This window comes from Dipodomys merriami, unplaced genomic scaffold (genome assembly GCF_024711535.1).
Source record: "Dipodomys merriami isolate MVZ:Mamm:240054 unplaced genomic scaffold, mDipMer1.0.p SCAF_12, whole genome shotgun sequence".
NCBI lineage: Eukaryota > Metazoa > Chordata > Mammalia > Rodentia > Heteromyidae > Dipodomys > Dipodomys merriami.
The window spans coordinates 2,254,539-2,273,078 of NW_027202493.1; the positions used below are offsets into that span (position 1 = coordinate 2,254,539).

The following is an 18,540-nucleotide window of genomic DNA, read 5'->3' on the forward strand; positions in this document are numbered from 1 at the left end:
AAATCTTAATCTTGCTATTTCCATTACTAAATCACTTTGCTCAGACTAGTGGTTTTCCAAGATGTGCTTCTGATGGTCCAAAATTACATTTCCACAGATTAGCACAACAGTAAACATTGAATGAGGTTTCCATGCTGTAATAATAATCTATATTAGAATTCACAAGAGTGTACATCCTAAAAATTCAGTCATAAAAGGGATTCACTTGCCCAATAGGGGAGTGCTTGCCTAGCAGGTATGTGATCTGAAGTTTAAACTGTAGCATCATCAAAAAAAAAATTGTATCTCATTTCCTCCACTATCATGAACATTTCATATATTTCAGGTAATCTTCCTAAGTCTCTTTCCTTATTGATAAAATAAGAATATTTACCCTGTTCATCACATAATTCTAAGGAGCCACAGGGCTGGGAAGTTGGCTCAGTGGTAGAGCACTTGCCTTGCATGCCTGAGGCCCTGGGTTCGATTTCTCAGCACCACATAAGCAAAAAGAAAAAAGCCGGAAGTGGTGCCGTGGCTCAAGTGGTACAGCGCTCTCAGCTGACGGACAGTGCTCAGGCCCAGAGTTCAGGCCCCACGACTGGACCCAAAAAATAAAAAAATAAAAAATAAACCTATAAGATACGCTGGGTGCTGGTGGCTCACACCTATAATATTAGATACTCAGGAGGCTGAGATATGAGGATCATGATTCAAAGCCAGCCCAGGCAGGGAAAGTCTGTGAGACTCTTCTCTCCAATTAACCACCAGAAAAACCAGAAGTAGAACTGTGGCTCAAAGGGGTAGAGTGCTAAGCCATAAATTAAAGCTCAAGGACAGCACCCAGGCCCTGAGTTCAAACTCCGCATTCAAAAAACCCCCAAAACTAGTGGCGCTGTGGCTCAAGCGATAGAGCACTTGCCTTGGGCTGAAGAGCACAGGGACAGCATCCAAGCCAAGAGTTCAAGCCTCATGACCGACCAAAACAAACAAATAAACAAACAAAATAAAAACAAAAAAACAAAAAGAAAAAACCTTCAAAACTATAAGATAGGGCTAGGGGTATAACTCAGAGGAAAAACACTTGCTCACTATGTGAAAGGCTCAAGGTTTGGGGTCCAGCACTACCAAACAAACCTACCAGATACCACATAAAAAAGTGATGTGGCGGGCTGGGAAGGTGGCTCAGTAGTAGAGCGCTTGCCTTGCATGCATGAGGCCCTGGGTTTGATTCCTCAGCACCACATAAGCAAAAAGAAAAAAGCCGGAAGTGGCGCTGTGGCTCAAGTGGTAGAGCGCTAGCCTTGAGCTGAAGAGCTGAGGGACAGTGTCCAGGCCCAGAGTTCAGGCCTCATGACCGGACCCACCCCAAAAAAAATTAAAAAAAAAGAATTCCTGCAGAGCTGGGGACCTAGTTTTGAGATTTTGCAAATAAATGACCAAATCTCTGCCTAGACATTCAAAATCTTATGGTGTCTTATTAGCTTAGTTTTATTAGCTTCCTTTCTCATCTACTTTCTTTATAATGCAGCCAGTTCTGGCCAATGTTCTGACTGATGTTCAGAAATATACTATCTTCCCCTTCTATCTTTCAGAAAATTAAACAGTTCAAACTCCCTTTTCTGTTCATTCTTTTTGCATGAAGTGTAAGAGCTTTCTTTAAATAAATGTGTAAGGAGAGAAAAGGCTTTTCAGAGGGGGACAGGTTGGCAGCACTGTGCACCATAGACCTGCTCTGTAGGGACAAGGAGTACACAGCAATGCGCTTGATTTTATGTCTCATGCTGTGACAAGGCAGGCAAGATGCAGAGTCACGGGACTCAGGGTCAGTGTATGCACTCATTTCTCCATTCCCTCCAAAGTCCGTCCCCACCCCCCTACTTTCCCAGTTTCTTCCAGGTCCATCAGAAACAGCCAGGTGTTCTTACCAGCCGGTAAGAATTGTTTCTGCCCAAACCAATTCCCCCTCCTCTGTGACACTACCCATCAAAATAGCTCAACTCACCGCAAAGATTTTTAACAAAGTTTTCATGTAGAGCTTTCGGATACCAAAGGAGACTCCAAAAATGGCAGGGACTATGATGAAAACGAGCAGGAGGGTAAAGAGAACTGTCAAGGAGATGCCCAGAAGGTTGACAATCAGGCTATCAAAAGGCAGCAAGAGGAACATGGTGGAGGATCCAGGCCAGGCTGGTGCCCTCTTCCCCACGCACAAACCGTGGCCTTCAGATGGTCCTTTCTGACAGCACCAACCTGAGAAAGGAAGCTAGTCCCCCAAGGGTGACAAACTCCATCCCCAGGATCACATCATTTAATTGCTTGCACAGAGCAGAGGAACTTGATAGCGAACAAGGTAGAACAAGTCTTCAGTACCAGCATGCGTGTCCAGGCTGTGTTTCTGTGCAAGTAAGTGGCAAAGGAGAGCTCTCCACTCCACTACCTGTCCACTGCTTCCAGAGGCTTTGCTCCGTTTCCTGCCCCACAGCATTCAGCAGATCAATCTGTCCAGCAGATCTGTATTGCCAGAAATACCAAGAAGAGTTCACCTTGGTGCCAGAAAACTCCTGATAACTCCCGTGGAGGGGGTGACACTCGCACTTCACACAGAAGGTTTTGGAAGATGAATATGTGGAAATTAAATAATTTTGCTTAAAATTCCTTCATAAGCTGAAACCCAAATTCACTGTAGAGAGTTCGTATCTGTCCCCATTCTCCCTTTGGAAGGGATCCTGGTGCTGCTGCCCCCAGGACCCTCCTACCTGAAGAGCCTCAACCTTCGCCAGTGGCACACGGAGGCTGGCATGGAATATTTCATGCCTGCAGAACTCCAGGCACACCTGGCATAGGTGGCCACTCAAAATTCTTCCTGCCCTTTCTCAGCGGTGACCTGGCTTCTTGGCGAAAGTTGTTTACATGCTGCTGGAGCTGGGGGTGGAAAGAGAAGCAATGTCAGTCACACAAATCAAGAGGAAGAACGTCAACATGCTTTGTTGTGGGAGGGGCAGACTGTCTTAGGGTGAGCCAGCCATTAGCGCCAGCTTCTCCAGACATCAAGGTCAAAGGGACTGGAGAGGCACACCACCAATGTGGGAGAGACATATAAGTGTTCCACAGAGTTTACCACTCCAATAAATAGGAACTGTGGCCACTCATACTTTTTGAATTAAACATATGTATCTGTAAAACATAAAGGATAAAAATAATACATTAAGAAATGTAAATCTCCCTCCTACCTGTCTCGTTTCCCAGAGTTCTTCTGGGTAGATGCTCAACTTGTATTTTTTCCTAAGAGAATTTCTGTTTATAGAAGGATATCAACTGTTCCTTTCCACCCTTCTCCCACCTTGCTTGTACCTTGTTCTTTTAGCTTAATCTATCTTAGAAGAGTTCCATCAGTTCATAGAAACCCCTTGCTCTTTGCAGATACATAGCTTACAAATGGAAAGATTTTAGGTAAGCAGTCTCCAAAGGCTGACACTGCCAATTCCACCTTTTGGTTGTTACAAATAATGTATTTAATTTACTCTACACAAATGTACATGGCAAATGTATTTCCAAGATAAATTCCTAGAAAGGAGATTGCAGGAAAAAAAGGATACATACATTTTTAATTTTGTAAGACACTGTCACATTTCTTAAATCAAGAGTAAACAGCTCCAGCCTACTTTCTCACCTGTTTACTCATTTTAAAATTCCACTATTTCAAATATCTTGCAAAAGCATACCAATTTTTTAGTATTCATTCCATATTATGGAAGTTCTAGCAGAGTTGGGTACCAGTGGTTCAGGTCTGTAATCCTAGCTACTTGGAAGGCTAAGATCTAAGGATTGCAGTTTGAAGACTTCCTAGAAGAAAAAAATTCAACTCTTATCTCCAATTAATCAGAAAAAAAAAATGTGGCTCAAGTGGTAGTGTGCCAGCTGTGAACAAAAAAGCTGAGCAAAAATGCAAGGCCCTAAATTCAAGCCTCATTACCAGCACCAAAATTAAAAACAAACAAACAAAAAAAGTTACTAATGGAAGTCCTGAACATGGAAGTCAAATATGACAGAATCCTATCAACTATCTCCAACAAAACAACCCCACACTCCCATAGTGCTAGGGTAGAACCTAAAGCCTAGCCCATACCAGACATGTGCTCTAACACTGAGCTATATTCTCAGCCCTGACAAAACATTCTGCATGAATCACCTTCTGGCTCTATTCTAAAACATTTACAAGTTCAAGAAATTGAATTCATACTGACTTTACCTTAAAATTTATCCAATGTTTTATAAAGTCAAACTTGTTACTTCGCTTGGTTACCAATATGTCAACAAGTATTATTTCCACTAAACAGACATAGATCCAGTTCTGTTTTTCTTCTAACATGATCCCAAATGTGGCTCTAAATCACAAACACTTGTTCCTGTTTCTGATCCCTATTTCTTCCACATTCATTTTACCATTATTGCTTACATAATAAATGAAAACAACATGATAGGAATTGAGCCAACAGCATTTTCTACATACTGTCCTCAATTCTCACAACTCCTTTGTGGCAGCATGACCACTGCCACTTACAGACCAAGGCATTGAGGCTTAGCAGACTAAGTTTCTCAGGGTCACACAACCGGTAAGTGGTACAGCAAGAATTCCTACATCACCTTTATCTTAGGCCAGGCTCTTCAACTACTGCACCAAATTACCCTGAAATAATAAATGAACACTTCCTACCTGCCAAGCCTCCTCTACAGAACTTCCTGTGGTTATTAAGAGGAAAACTAGATGTGGATTCATGTATCAGAATCTGGTGTTCTCAGAATCTAAGGTACAGCAGTGCTCTTTCATATAACCTGGCCATCCACTCTACAACACCGGGTTTCTAACCATAACCCAAAGCAGCCTGTCTCACTGTGTTTCAGGTGCCCGTTAGGGCCCAGCCTAACTCTAGTCACATTCTGCTCCCCTAGGCCAGCATCCCTCTAGGGAAGGCACAAGAACCCTCTGTCCTACTGATCAAAGTTACCTTGAGTTACACAGGTCCAAAGGGACTGTCATTTACCAAACATGACCCCATAAGCCAAAGTTTTAATCACTCTTTTTTGGATCAAAATCAATTGAGAATTCCCAAGGTTACTCTGGGTTCATGTCCCTGAAACATTAAACACATGTAGCAACAAGCTCATTTCTTCACCTAGTTCAGAAGTTGGCCAATCACAGCCCAAGGACCAAATCTTGATATTGTCTGATCTAAAGGTTCTTGAGCTAGATATGGCTTTGTTTCTTTAAAGGTATGTAAAAAAGAAAAGGATATGTGGTACTGTGGCCTGCAAAGCCTGAGATATTTACTATCTGGCCCTTTACACGAATGGTTTACTGCCCTGTGAGCCAAATAATTGCCTCCCTCAGAGGTGACCTCTCCCCTGGTGGCCTGCCCCACCCCCCAGTGCCTGTTTATGAGTGCCAGCCTCCTGACCAGAGAACAGTGAACCAGCCAGACCAGTTACCTTGCCAATACCAATCTGCACATAAATTCTTAGAAGAGAAAACAGCAAGTAAATGACAGTTATCAAACAACTGTCCAAACATCTTGGGGGCTTAGCAGAAAACTCACTGAAGTCAGAGGTATCTGGTGTCTTGAGGGCACCTGTAATGAAGACGATAGTGACTGGAAATACCAGAGCTGCTCACATAAGAATTCATCCAGAACCATGATTTCTGGAAAACTGCTCATTTAGGAGCAGACATTACTTTGCTTGAAGGAGATATAACCGTTACCTCCAAGGAGTTGAGGTGGAGCACCGTTAACTCACAGGAAAATTTACCTACCATCAACTTCCTCAGTTGGAATCCGGCTACCATAATAAAAACCATTTGGACTAAGTCCAGACAAAGCATAAGAACTAACTAGTTCTCAGACTGTCAGGAAGATGGCATCACCCTAGCAGGGTAACAGATCCCATTACTACGCCAACTAAATTCTTCAAGTCCCTGAATGGCAAATTCTGGGCCTTCAGGCATGCAAGTGGCCTCAGTTCTTAGAGTGACTAATTCATAACTAACAGTATATGCCACACAATTATGAGAGGGCATATTTAGTGCTGAACATATATGCCTGAGAGAAGAATCAAGTAAATAAGCATTTCAAATGTTTCATGGTTGTTCACAAGGAAAAGGATGAAGTCTTGAACAAAAGGAAGAGTACACGGAACTTAGTTTAAATCAGACCCAGTCTGAAGTATTTGGCAGGATGCTTATGATTCCTAAGTGCCGAACCAAACCTTTTAAACTAGCTCTCTGACACATCCAAACTCAGAAGACTGTGACTGCCAGAATATGCCAGAGATAATACATGCCAACTCAAAAGTACCCTTTTATTAAAAAATAAATGCTTAAAGCTAGAAACAATAGCTCATACCTGTAAGATACCTACTTAGGAGGCTAGGATACAGAAGGATCGCTGAGGCCAGCCTGGCTAAAAAAAAAATTAGGAAGATGTTATCTCAACGAACAAGTTGGCATGGTGGTGGCAAGCTACACATCCCAAGCTACACAGCCCTGGGCAGAATATTGAGACCCTATGTGGGGGGAAAAAAAAAAAAAAAAAAGCAAAAAAGGCCGGAAGTGCGGCTCAAATAGAACATCTGAGTAACAAGAGCAAGACCCTGAGTTCAAGATACATAGATTAGACAGACAAAAGATAGATATTTAGACAACAAAGTGACAGATGCACACTTGTTTTTTTATCGTGCAGTTGACGGAACAATAGGCCTGGGACATGCCAGGCAATCACTCTACCACTGAACTACATGCCTAGCTCAATAGATTCATTTTTAAAGCACATAAAGTACAAGGTGCCACCAATAAATGGTGCATATTAACATTCCTTTAGAATCCAAAGAGACCCAGATTATCATCCTTACTTAAGGTAACAAAAATTTAAGGTTCAGAAATAAAAGTGTTTTGAAGTATTTCTGGTCACAAAAATCAACAAGCTAAAAAAAAACTACATGTTTGTAATAGTAAGGGCTCAATTTATAAAAGATAGCTAGACTAAGGGTATGGCTCAAGTGATTGAGCACTTACTTGCCTTCTATTAAGTGTAACATCCTGAGTTCAATCCCTGTACTGCCAATTCTTATTTTTTATTTTTGGTACCTGAACTTAGGACCTCAGGCCCTCTCTTTGCTTTTTTTTTCTCTCAAGGCTGGCATTCTACACTTGGGCTATTCCTTTACATCTGGCTTTTTGCTGGCTAATATTGTCCTAGGCTGACTTTGATACATGATCTTCAGATCTCAAGCCTCCTGAGTAGATAGGATTTATATGCATGAGCCACTAGTGTCCAGCTCAAAATGTTTTTTTCTAATAAACCACTATATTAGTTATTAGTTAGAACGAGAAAATGCCTTCAAATACTGCTGGTTGGGGTATAAAATGTTGAAGCCTCTATGAAAAATGATTTAGCAATTGCCTTAAAAATTTTAATGTAGGGTCGAAAACAAACTTTACAACTTTGGTGGTGGGGGTGAGGAGGGCGGGGAAGATTGGGTAGGGGAGGGGGGATGGGAAGGGATGGGAAGGGGAAACAAAGGAGGCTACAATGCTTGATAAGAAATGTACTCATTATCTTGCCCATGTAATTGTAACCCCTCTGTACAGTATATTCACAATAAAAAAATAATTTAATGAAGGGCTGGGAAGGTGGCTCAGTGGTAGAGTGCTTGCCTTGCATGCATGAGGCCCTGAGTTTGATTCCTCAGCACCACATAAGCAGAAAAAGCCAGAAGTTGCACTGTGGCTCAAGTGGTAGAGAGCTAACCTTGAGCTGAAGAACTGAGGGACAGTGCCCAGGCCCAGAGTTCAGGCCCCCAAAAAAGTCTTTTTTAATGTACATAATGTTAGATCCAGCAATTCAATTTTTAGAAATTTATCCTTCTTAGGATTAACAAGTAACTTTCAACCAGGAGTGAGTTTGGATCCCCTGGGGAACACTTAGCAATGTCTACAGATATTTCTGGGTACTATATAACCTGGACTCAAAGTGCTACTGGCATCCAGTTACAGAATGATTATACTGAACATTCTGTAATGCACAGGACAACAAAACCACACCTTGTCCCTTACACCTGGCAAATAAATACTGAGATTTAATCCCCAGGTTTCCACAGGACTAAGACTAAGAAACATGATTTTGTTTGGTGGCACTGGGCTTGAACTCAGAGGCTTAGCCTTACTAGACATGTGCTCTTACATTGAACCATACTTTCAGTTACATTATTAACTGAGAGATTTTGTTTTGTTTTTATTTTTGAGACAGTTTTACTATGTAGCCCAGGTTGGCGTGGAACTTTTTTTTTTTTTTCTTTTGCTGGTACTAGGGCTTGAACTCAGGGCCAGGGAGAGGTCCTTAGTTTCTTCTGCTCAAGACTACCATTTGAGCCACAGTATCACTTCTGTCCTTTTCTGAGTAGTTTTATTGGAGATGAGAGGATCACAGACTTTCCTGCTCAGGCTGGTTTTGAACCGTGATCCTAAGATCTCAGTCTCTTGAGTAGCTAGGATTACAGGTGTGAACCATGGTACCCAGTTTGGGCTGGAACATTTGATCATCCTGCCACAAACCTCCAAAGTTGAGACTACAAGCGTGTACCACCATCCCCTGCTGGGAGACTGTTTCAATCAGTGTCTCTTTTACTGCTGAAAAGGGAAGTGAACCCAGGGACATAGCTAAGATAAGCAATGGGTCAATGAGATCTATCCCCAGCCCAAGCTATCTCTCTTAAAAATGTAAAAAGGAGGAAGAGAAAGAGAAGAGGAAAGGGATGATTGTTCTACTGCATCTCCTATGAAAGAACATTAATGTTTCTTTAGATATTGCTAACAAAAAATACACTAGTGGGAATATAAGACAGCGCAGTTACCTTGGGAATATAGTAAAGCAGTTACCATATGACCTAGCAATGTATATGCCCCAAAGAAATAAAGCTACACACAAAAATACTTAAAGCAGCATTACTCAGACTAGCCCAAAGACAAAAACCAAAATGTCCAACCTAAGAACAATACCATAATTTGGACATGAAACAGAATATGTGAGACCTATTTACACATGGATGAGTCTTTTAAACATCAGACTAAGCAAGCCAAATTTCGTGACTCCATCTATACAAATCTAGAGACAGAAAACAGATTAGCAGTCACTCAAGGATGGGGATCCTAGGAGTGGCTTCTTCTAAAGGTGATGAGATCATCTAAAACTGGCTGAGGGTGAAGGCTCTAGTCTGCAATTTTAACTACTGCAGAAGCTGAGATAAGAAGATTGCAGTTCAAGCAGGGCGCTGGTGGCTCACGCCTGCAATCCTAGCTATTCAGGAGGCTGAGATCTGAGGATCGAGGTTCAAAGCCAGCCCGGGCAGGAAAGTCTGTGAGACTTATTATCTCCAATAAACTACTCGAAAACCAGAAGTGGTGCTGTGGCTCAGGCGGTAGAGCACTGGCCTTGAGCTGAAGAGTGCAGGGACAGCACTGAGGCCCAGAGTTCAAGCCCTACAACCGACCCCCCCCAAAAAAGAAGATTGCAGTTCAAACCCAGACTCAGCAGGAAAAGTCTGTGAGACTCTTAGTTCTAATGAACTACCAAAAAGAAAGAAAGAAAGAAAGGAAAGAAAGAAAGAAAGAAAGAAAGAAAGAAAGAAAGAAAGAAAGAAAGAAAGAAAGAAAGGAAAGAAAGAAAGAAAGAAAGAAAAGAAAGAAAGAAAGCTGGAAGTGGAGCTGTAGCTCAAATGGTAAAGCGCTAGCCTTGAGCAAAAAAAGCTCAAGGACAGTGCCTAGCCCTTGAATTTAAGCCCACACACAAAATAAACTGGTTGTGGTGGTACTTGCACATATCCAAACTGTGTACTTTAGGTAAGGTATATACTATGTGAAGTGAATGTCAATAAAGCTTTTTTTAAAAAAGAAACTTTGAGTTGTTTATAAAAACAGTCAAGAGCTGGGCTGGGAAGGTGGCTCAGTGATAGAGCGCTTGCCTTGCATGCCTGAGGCCCTGGGTTCGATTCCTCAGCACCACATAAGCAAAAAGAAAAAAAGCCGGAAGTGGCACTGTGGCTCAAGTGGTAGAGTGCTAGCCTTGAGCTGAAGAGTTGAGGGACAGCGCCCAGGCCCAGAGTTCAGGCCCACGACCGGACCCCCCCCCACGCACGCACGCACACACACACACACACACACACACACACACACACACACGCGCACACACACACACACACACACACACACACACACACACACACCAGTCAGGAGTTTTGCTCAGTAGTTGAGTAGCTGCCTAATATGGAACTGATCACCAGCTTTGGAAAAGGAGTAATAGTAAGAAGCTGTTTAGAATATTTACCCATATCAATATTCTCTGCATAGTGGCAGATACATTATAGAGATTAGAATAGATGTGTCTTTTAAATTCCTTCCCCAAAAAACATCTTTGTCTATGCTGGAGCATATGAACTTCGAAGTCAGATCATGAGTTGTGCTCCACAAATTCCAGGCCTGGAACCTATCTCCAAACAAATAAACAAACAAACAAAAAACACTGTGTAACGTCAAGGAAGCAGGGAATCAGACAAGCTACATGCAAAACCAGTCTCCATTACTTTCTAACTAGATGCATCAGCTTTCTCATAAATGAAATGAAATGAAGGCATAATCATTAATCATCATTACAAAGCTGCAGGCAGTAAGAAGATGATGACAAGCCTCAAGGTTACTAGTGGATCACTGAAACTTGCATGCCATACACAAAAGAAATGTGTGCTGGACTGATTTAATGCCAAGTGTATAAAGAACAAAAAAGGATAAGAAACTGCTTGAGGGATGCTGCTCTGTAGAAAAAGTGTATAGTTTCACAAAGGGACAGTAGTACTTGGCTACTAGGATAAAGTGAACCTGAAGTTCCAGAATATACACACAGATAACATCAATCCTGCAAAAAACAAAGCACTCAAGAAGAGCCTAGATACAACAGGCCAAAGATGCCACAATTCACTAGATAACAGAATCTGGTCAGTCTGATGTGACTTAAATTAGTCCCGGATAAATTAACACAGTACAATATGTTCACGCCAAACAATTTTAACAGTATCTGGAAGCTAGATTGGTAACAAAGACACAAAACATTCTGGTATTTAACACCATCAATGTAAGAAAGGCAATTTGTACCAGGCATGGTGGTGCACAACTGTAATCCACAGGATTACAGAACGCAGGCAGATCCTCAAGTTTGAGACCATCCTGGACTACGTAGTGAGTTTCTATCTCAAAGAAACAGAGGCAGGGGTTACAACTGAGTTACAACTCATTAGAACACTTGCCTATTCCCATAAAAAAAAGATTACAAGTCCATCCCCACGTTAAGAAAAACTAAAATAGAAAATTGGGTTTGGGGGGCTCTAAGACACAAAGTATTTATTTCATTACCAATCTCAATACTGCTCTGAGAGTTCCATTTGGAAATAAGTGCTTTTATATTTGAGTATTATACATGCAATTAGAAGGAATGTACTGGTTTATTATTATTATTATTGTGAAAATACCATACAGAGGAGTTACACTTACATGGGCAAGATTATGAGTACATTTCTTTTTTTTTTTGGGGGGGGGGGGAGTCCGATCGTGGGGCCTGAACTCTGGGCCTGGGCACTGTTCCTCAGCTCTTCAGCTCAAGGCTAGCGCTCTACCACTTGAGCCACAGAGCCACTTCCGGCTTTTTTCTTTTTGTTTATGTGGTGCTGAGGAATCGAACCCAGGGCCTCATGCATGCAAGGCAAGCACTCTACCACTGAGCCTCCTACCCAGCCCCAATGAGTACATTTCTTATCAAGCATTGTTGCCTCCCCCTTTGTTTCCCCTTCCTATCCCTTCCCATCACACCCCCCTGCCCCCGCCCCCGTGCTTTTTCTTAAAAAAGAAAAAAGCTCAACTTCCTATCTGGTTTATTTTCTCAGTGTAATTTTGAGAATCATTCAAGCTGCTGCATCTATCAGTATTTCATTCCTTTTTGTGGCAAACAGCAAACTGTTTATGTACTCACTTATTAATGAGTAGTTAAGTTGTTCCAGTTTGGGGCTATTACAAAGAAAGCTACTATCCACAACTGTTTATGGATATATCCTTTCATTTAGATAAGCAGCACTGAAGAGAGGAGTAACTAATCTAAGGCAGGTACAAGTCCAAATTTTGATGAACCAAAGTTTGTGTGTGCTGATCCTGGGGCTTGGACTCGGGGCTACATGCTGCCCCTGAGCTTTTTGCTCAAGGCTAGCACTCTACCCCTTGAGCCACAGCCTCACTTCCAGCTTTCTTGGTGATTAATTGGAGATAAGGGTCTCCTGGACTTTCCTGCCTCATCTGCCTTTGAGCCACGATCCTCAGATTTCAGACTACCAGCAGATTTGTGAGCTACCAGCATCTAGCCTGAATAACTCTCTTTTAAATAAGGAGAGATGGGGGAGAGATGAGGGGCAATAAATAAGTTTAAAAGCTGAGCCTTGTCCAAGCTCTACCCTTTGTTCTCCTTTTCGCTCTATTTATTTTTAGAATATGGTCTTGCATTTATGCCTAGGCTGGCCTGAACCTCAATTCTATTTACCCTTTCTGAGTAGCTGGGATGACAGACACGTGCCATTCTCCCTATCTTTTCATTGGGTAAGATAGGATCTTAGGGGCTGGCCTTGAACTGTGATCCTCATAATCTCTACCTCCCAAGTACCTAGGATTATGGGCATGAGTCACCTTTCTTCCTGTTGTTTATACCATTTTGTATTCCAGTAGTGCATGAAGTTCCATTTTCTCTAATCCTCTTCAACACCTGATAAGACTGTAGATGTGAAATAGTATCTAATAATTCTGACTTGCATTTCCCTAATGAGAAAGATATCAAGCATCTTTTCATGCTTGTCATATACACGCCTTCTTTAGTAAAGTGTCCAAATCTTTTGTTGCTTATTTATTTGTCTATTTATTATGCTATTTATATGTTGAATCTGTTACTGACCAGTGCAGCCTCTGTACCACAATTTGAACTCAGAGCCTTGGGTTTGCTCAACTTGCTTGCCTGGCAGTTTTACTATTACTTGTGCCTCACTTGTTGGGGATGGAGTCTCTTCGATTTTTCTGCCTGGGCTGGCCCAGATCTTTGATTCTCTAATTCTTGTCACTTGAATAGTTAGGATTATAGCTGTGACCCACTGACACCATGCTGTTACTTTTTTTTTAAGTTTTTATCCTTTGGTTCAGGTCTTATTTAAAACAGTAAAGAATTACTAATGAACTATGCACTTTAAAATGATCAAAAGAGCTGAAAGAAACAATAAAACCATCATTCCATAGAGACAGATCAATGAATGTTTCATCACAAAGGCACAAAGTGTATGGCATCAGGGCTGGGAATGTGGCTCAGTGGTAGAATGCTTGCCTAGCATGCATGAAGCTCCAGGTTCAATTCCTCAGAACCACAAAAACAGAAAAAATAGCCTGAAGTGGCACTGTGGCTCAAGTGGTAGAGCACTAGCCTTGAACCAAAGAAGCTCAGAGACAGTGCCTAGGCCCTGAGTTCAAACCCCATGGCAGGCAAAAAAAAAAAAAAGTATAACATCAGATTTTTTTGGTCTCTATAAACTCAAAATAATCCTAGTTGTGCAAAGAAAATCACTGAAATACCAGAGTAAACAAACAAAACAATGACCACAACTACAAAGCCTAACCTCAGAACTAAAGTTACTAAGCAAAGTAAAAACACTTCTTCATCTCTATGTTCTGCTGACTCTAATGCCATGTAGCCCAACAGAGCAGCCCCCAACACCTCGACACTGGGACATTGGAAACATACTAACATATAAAATATATTGTGGTATTCAATGACAGTTTGAAAAACTTTATGTAAATCATCTCATTGATAATTTTTATCATAAAGTAGGCATGATGATGCTCACCTGTAATTCCAGCTCCTGGGAGGCAGAAAATCATGAGTTGGAAGCCACCAGCCTAGGTAAACTTAATCACAAAACCTTGTTTCAAAAGCAGTACAGCTATTCCCTGGTGGCTCACACCTGTAATCCTAGCTACTAAGGAGCTTGAGATCTGAGGATCATGTTTGAGCTAGCTCAGGCAGGAAAGTCTCATGCCTGAGACTTTAAACACACACACAAATTAAACACACACACACACATATGCACACACACACGCACACGCATGCCAGCCAGAACTGGAGTATGGCTCAAGTGGTAGAGCACTAACCTTGAACAAAAAAAAAAAGATCAGAAACAGCACCCGGGCCCTGAGTTCAAGCTCCAGAACCAGCACCAAAAGCCAAACAAAAACAATACAAACAAGTCAGTTACCAATGGCTCTTGCCTATAATCCTAGCTACTCAGAAAACTCAGATCATCTTGGTTCAGACAGACCAGGCAGCAAAGTCCTTAGACTTTATCTCCAATTAACCACCAAAAAAAGCTGGAAGTGGAGCTTTGGTCAAGTGGTAGAGTACTTAAACAAAAAAGATCTTAGGGCACCCAGGCCCCTAAGTTCAAGCCCCAGTATAAAACAAAAAACAAAGCCAAAAGAAAACCTACAATACAAACAAAAGGGCAGGAGACGGGAATATAGGACTCTAGTGGTAGAGCACTTACTTAGCATGCACTAGGTCTAGGTTTAATTACCAGTACTGAGTGAAAAAAAAGATTACATATTGAAGTGATAAACTCAGTTAAAATAAATTAACAAAATCATTCTCACCCATTTCTTTTACCTAAAAAAATTTTTTAGCTGGAAGTGGCGCTGTAGCTCAAGTGGTAGAGCGCTCGCCTTGAGCTGAAGAGCTGAGGGACAGCGCTCAGGCCCAGAGTTCAAGCCCCATGACCGACAAAAAAAAAAAAAAAAAAATTTTTTAGATCAGGTATGGTGATACACAACAACAATTCTATCACTTAGTACGATGAAGTAGGAAGATCTTGAGTTCTAACCCAGCTTGGCCAACACAAGGAGACTCTGTTCTTAAGAATATGAAAAATAAGGCAGGCTGCCTTCATTCACTTCCACAACCTTTGTGTTATGTGTTTGGTTCCCTGACCTGTGGCCACCTCGTGTCAAACCCCTGGCAAAATGAGAACGTTAACCCAGTGCCGGTGGCTCACGCCTGTAATCCTAGCTAACCAGGAGGCTGAAATCTGAGAATCACAGGTGAAAGCCAGCCTGGGTAGGAAAGTCCATGAGACTCTTATCTCCAATAAACCACCAAAAATTGGGAAGTGGTGCTGTGGCTCAAGTGGTAGAGTGCTTGCCTTGAGCTGAAGAGCTCAGGGACAGCACCCAGTCCCAGAGTTGAATCCCTAAGACTGACAAAAGAGAGAGGGGAGGGAGGGAGGGGGAAAAAGAGAGAGAGAGAGAGAGAGAGAGAATGTTAAAAAGAAAAACAGGGGGCTGGGAAGGTGGCTCAGTGGTAGAGTGCTTGCCTTGCATGCATGAGGCCCTGGGTTCGATTCCTCAGCACCACATAAGCAGAAAAAGCCGGAAGTGGGGCTGAGGCTCAAGTGGTAAGAGCGCTAGTCTACAGCTGAAGAGCTGAGGGACAGCACCTAGGCCCAGAGTTCAGGTCCTATGACTGACAAAAAACAACAACAACAACAACAAACAAAAACAAAAAACAAACCAAAAAGAGCAGCCAGTGGCCCATTGAGGGCCACTGAGGATAGAGGTTCAAAGCCAGACAGGACACAGAAGTCTGTAAGACTCTTTCTCCATGTAACCAGTAAAAAGCTGGGCTGGAGGATGTGGCTCAGAGCACTAGCTGTAAGCAAGAAAGTTGAGCATGAAGACCAGAGGTCAAGCCCCCAGTACTGAAGAGAAAAAACAAACAGTTGGAGGTATGGCTCAGTTGGTAGAGCGCTAGCCAATCAGCAAAAGTGTCAGGTACCAAATTTAAGTCCTGGTCTAGGACCAAAACAAAACAAAACAACAACAAAAACAGCCAGGTACTGGTGGCTATGCCTGTAATCCTAGGTATTCAGGAAGCTGAGATCTGAGGATTGCAGTTCAAAGCCATTCCAGACAGGAAAGTCCGCAAGACTCCTATCTCTAATAAAGTACCAAAACTACTAGAAGTAGAGATGTGGCTCAAATATGAGAGTGCTAGCCTTGAAGAAAAGACACTCAAGGATAACACCCAGGTTCTGAGTTCAAGCCCCCGGACTGGGGGAGTGGGGGAGGAAAGGAAAAGAATGAAAAAAAAAAAAAAACCCCACCCAATACTCACACCATTCTGTTCTAGAGCATATGACTGCATTAACATGGAAGCCTGATTATTTTCTAACATATTGTTGAAGGATGGAATATATTAGTTAAAAAAAAATAAAGGCAAAGAATGTACAGCACTTGTCTAGCATGCACAAGGCCCTGAGTTCCATCTCCAGCACTGCAAAACAAAAGTCCCCAAACCACAAATTTAAGTTTGGTTGTGCTCAGTGGTTCACAACTATATCAGCTACTCAAGAGGTAGAGACTGAGAGGATAGAGGGTCAAGGGAAGCCCAGGAAAAAATTATTTCAATCCCATCTCAATGAACAAGGATGTGTGATAGCACATAAATATAATCCTAGCTACACAAGAGGTACAGGAGGCAAGAGGTTAGCTCTGGGCAAAATGTAAATCTTATTTGAAAAACCAAGTACCAGGGCTGGGAAGGTGGCTCAGTGGTTAGAGCGCTTGCCTTGCATGCCTGAGGCCCTGGGTTTGATTCCTCAGCACCATATAAGCAAAAAGAAAAAAAGCTGGAAGTGGTGCTGTGGCTCAAGTGGTAGAGCGCTAGCCTTGAGCTGAAGAGCTGAGGGACAGTGCCCAGGCCCAGAGTTCAGGCCCCACGACCGGACCCAAAAAAAACCAAAAAAAATCCCCAAGTACCAAAGGGCATGGTTCAAGTGGTATAGCACCTGGCTAGCAAATCATGATTTCAAATCCTAGTACGGCCACAAAAAGTGTATTTATATATATTATATATATATATATATAATATATACAATATTATATTATATATATTTATATATTATATACCAAAACTACTAGTAGTAGTATTATATATATATTATATATGTAATATGTATTATATATATGTCTACATATATTATACACATATACAATCACATATATGTATACAAAAATGTATAGCTACATAAAATTTAAGTATTTTAGTTGATAAAAATTGTATATGTGAGTTCAATGTGGTACTCTGGCACTGAAGTGATGAAATCAACCTTATTAGCATATCATTTCTTTCTTTCTTTGTAAAACATCAACTAGAAAATTTGAAACTACACATATATTTCTAGTATTTAATAGTAATTTTTTTTTAATCGGTTGTGGGGCTTGGACTCTGGGCCTGGGTTCTGTCCCTCAGCTCTTCAGCTCAAGGCTAGCACTCTACCACTTGAGCCACAGTGCCACTTCCAGTTTTCTGGTGGTTTATTGGAGATAAGTCTCACGGACTTTCCTGCCCAGGCTGGCTTTGAACCACGATCCTCAGATCTCAGCCTCTTGAGTATCTAGGATTACAGGCGTGAGCCACTGGTGCCCGGCTTGTTTGTGGTAGTTTTACCATAGGTTTGTTGTATGCATGTCAGCCCCTTCTTTATGGCCTCCCAATTCCACTTTGCTAAGATCTAACCCAAGTGACTCCATTTTGGTACTGACAGCTTATACTAGTTAAGCAAAATTGTTACTATCTACTCTACATGACGATGAATAAGTAATGTGGCTTTCCTGGATTTAGCTTTCCTTGTTAGGTTGTTGGGTTGTTTTTGTAATTTCCTTAAAGTTGTTATAAAAAGGAGTTTCATTCAATACTATGTCACTTGGTAAGTACAATGTATCTTGGTCAATGGTTTTTGATTCAAAATCTCAGTCAGACATTTGCAGCACACACCTGTAATCCTAGCACTCAGGAGACTGAGGCAGGAGGATCTTGAGTTTAAGGCCAGCATGGGCTATGTGGTAAAACCTTGACTCTAGCCAGGTGCCCATGGTTCATGCCTGTAATCCTAGCTACTTAGGAGGCAGAGACGTGAGGGATACAGTTCAAAGCCAGTCAGAACAGAAAAGTCCATTAGACTCTTTATCTCCACCAAAAAACCAGAAGCCAAGCTGTGGCTCAAGTGGTTGAGCACTACCCTTGGGTAAAAAAAGCTCGTGGACAGCACCCAGGTCCTAAGTTTAAGCCCCAGCCTGCCCCACTCCCTGCAAAAAAAACAAAAGCCAAACCAAAAGCAAACCCACAAAACTCTCTAAAAAAAAAAAAATTAATGAATGAAAAATTAGAAGGAAGAAAGGTGCTTTTAAGAACAGCTGGAGGGCTGGGAAGGTGGCTCAGTGGTAGAGCGCTTGCCTTGCATGCCTGAGGCCCTGGGTTCGATTCCTCAGCACCACATAAGCAAAAAGAAAAAAAGCCGAAGTGGCGCTGTGGCTCAAGTGGTAGAGCGCTAGCCTTTAAGTGGAAGAGCTGAAGGACAGTGCCCAGGCCCAGAGTTCAGGCCCCACAA

General features: G+C 42.0%; 1 protein-coding gene across 2 annotated transcripts in view; it reads right to left on the reverse strand.

The window, feature by feature from the left end:
* Nucleotides 1-18,540, reverse strand: part of Gpat4 (glycerol-3-phosphate acyltransferase 4) — a 43,134-nt gene that overhangs the window by 20,342 nt on the left and 4,252 nt on the right. For both annotated transcript variants that reach the window (XM_070016100.1, XM_070016101.1), the window contains exon 2: nt 1,985-2,904. In XM_070016100.1, coding sequence (XP_069872201.1) covers nt 1,985-2,149 — 165 coding nt within the window. In that variant the 5' untranslated portion in view covers nt 2,150-2,904. The remainder of the gene's footprint in view (nt 1-1,984; nt 2,905-18,540) is intronic.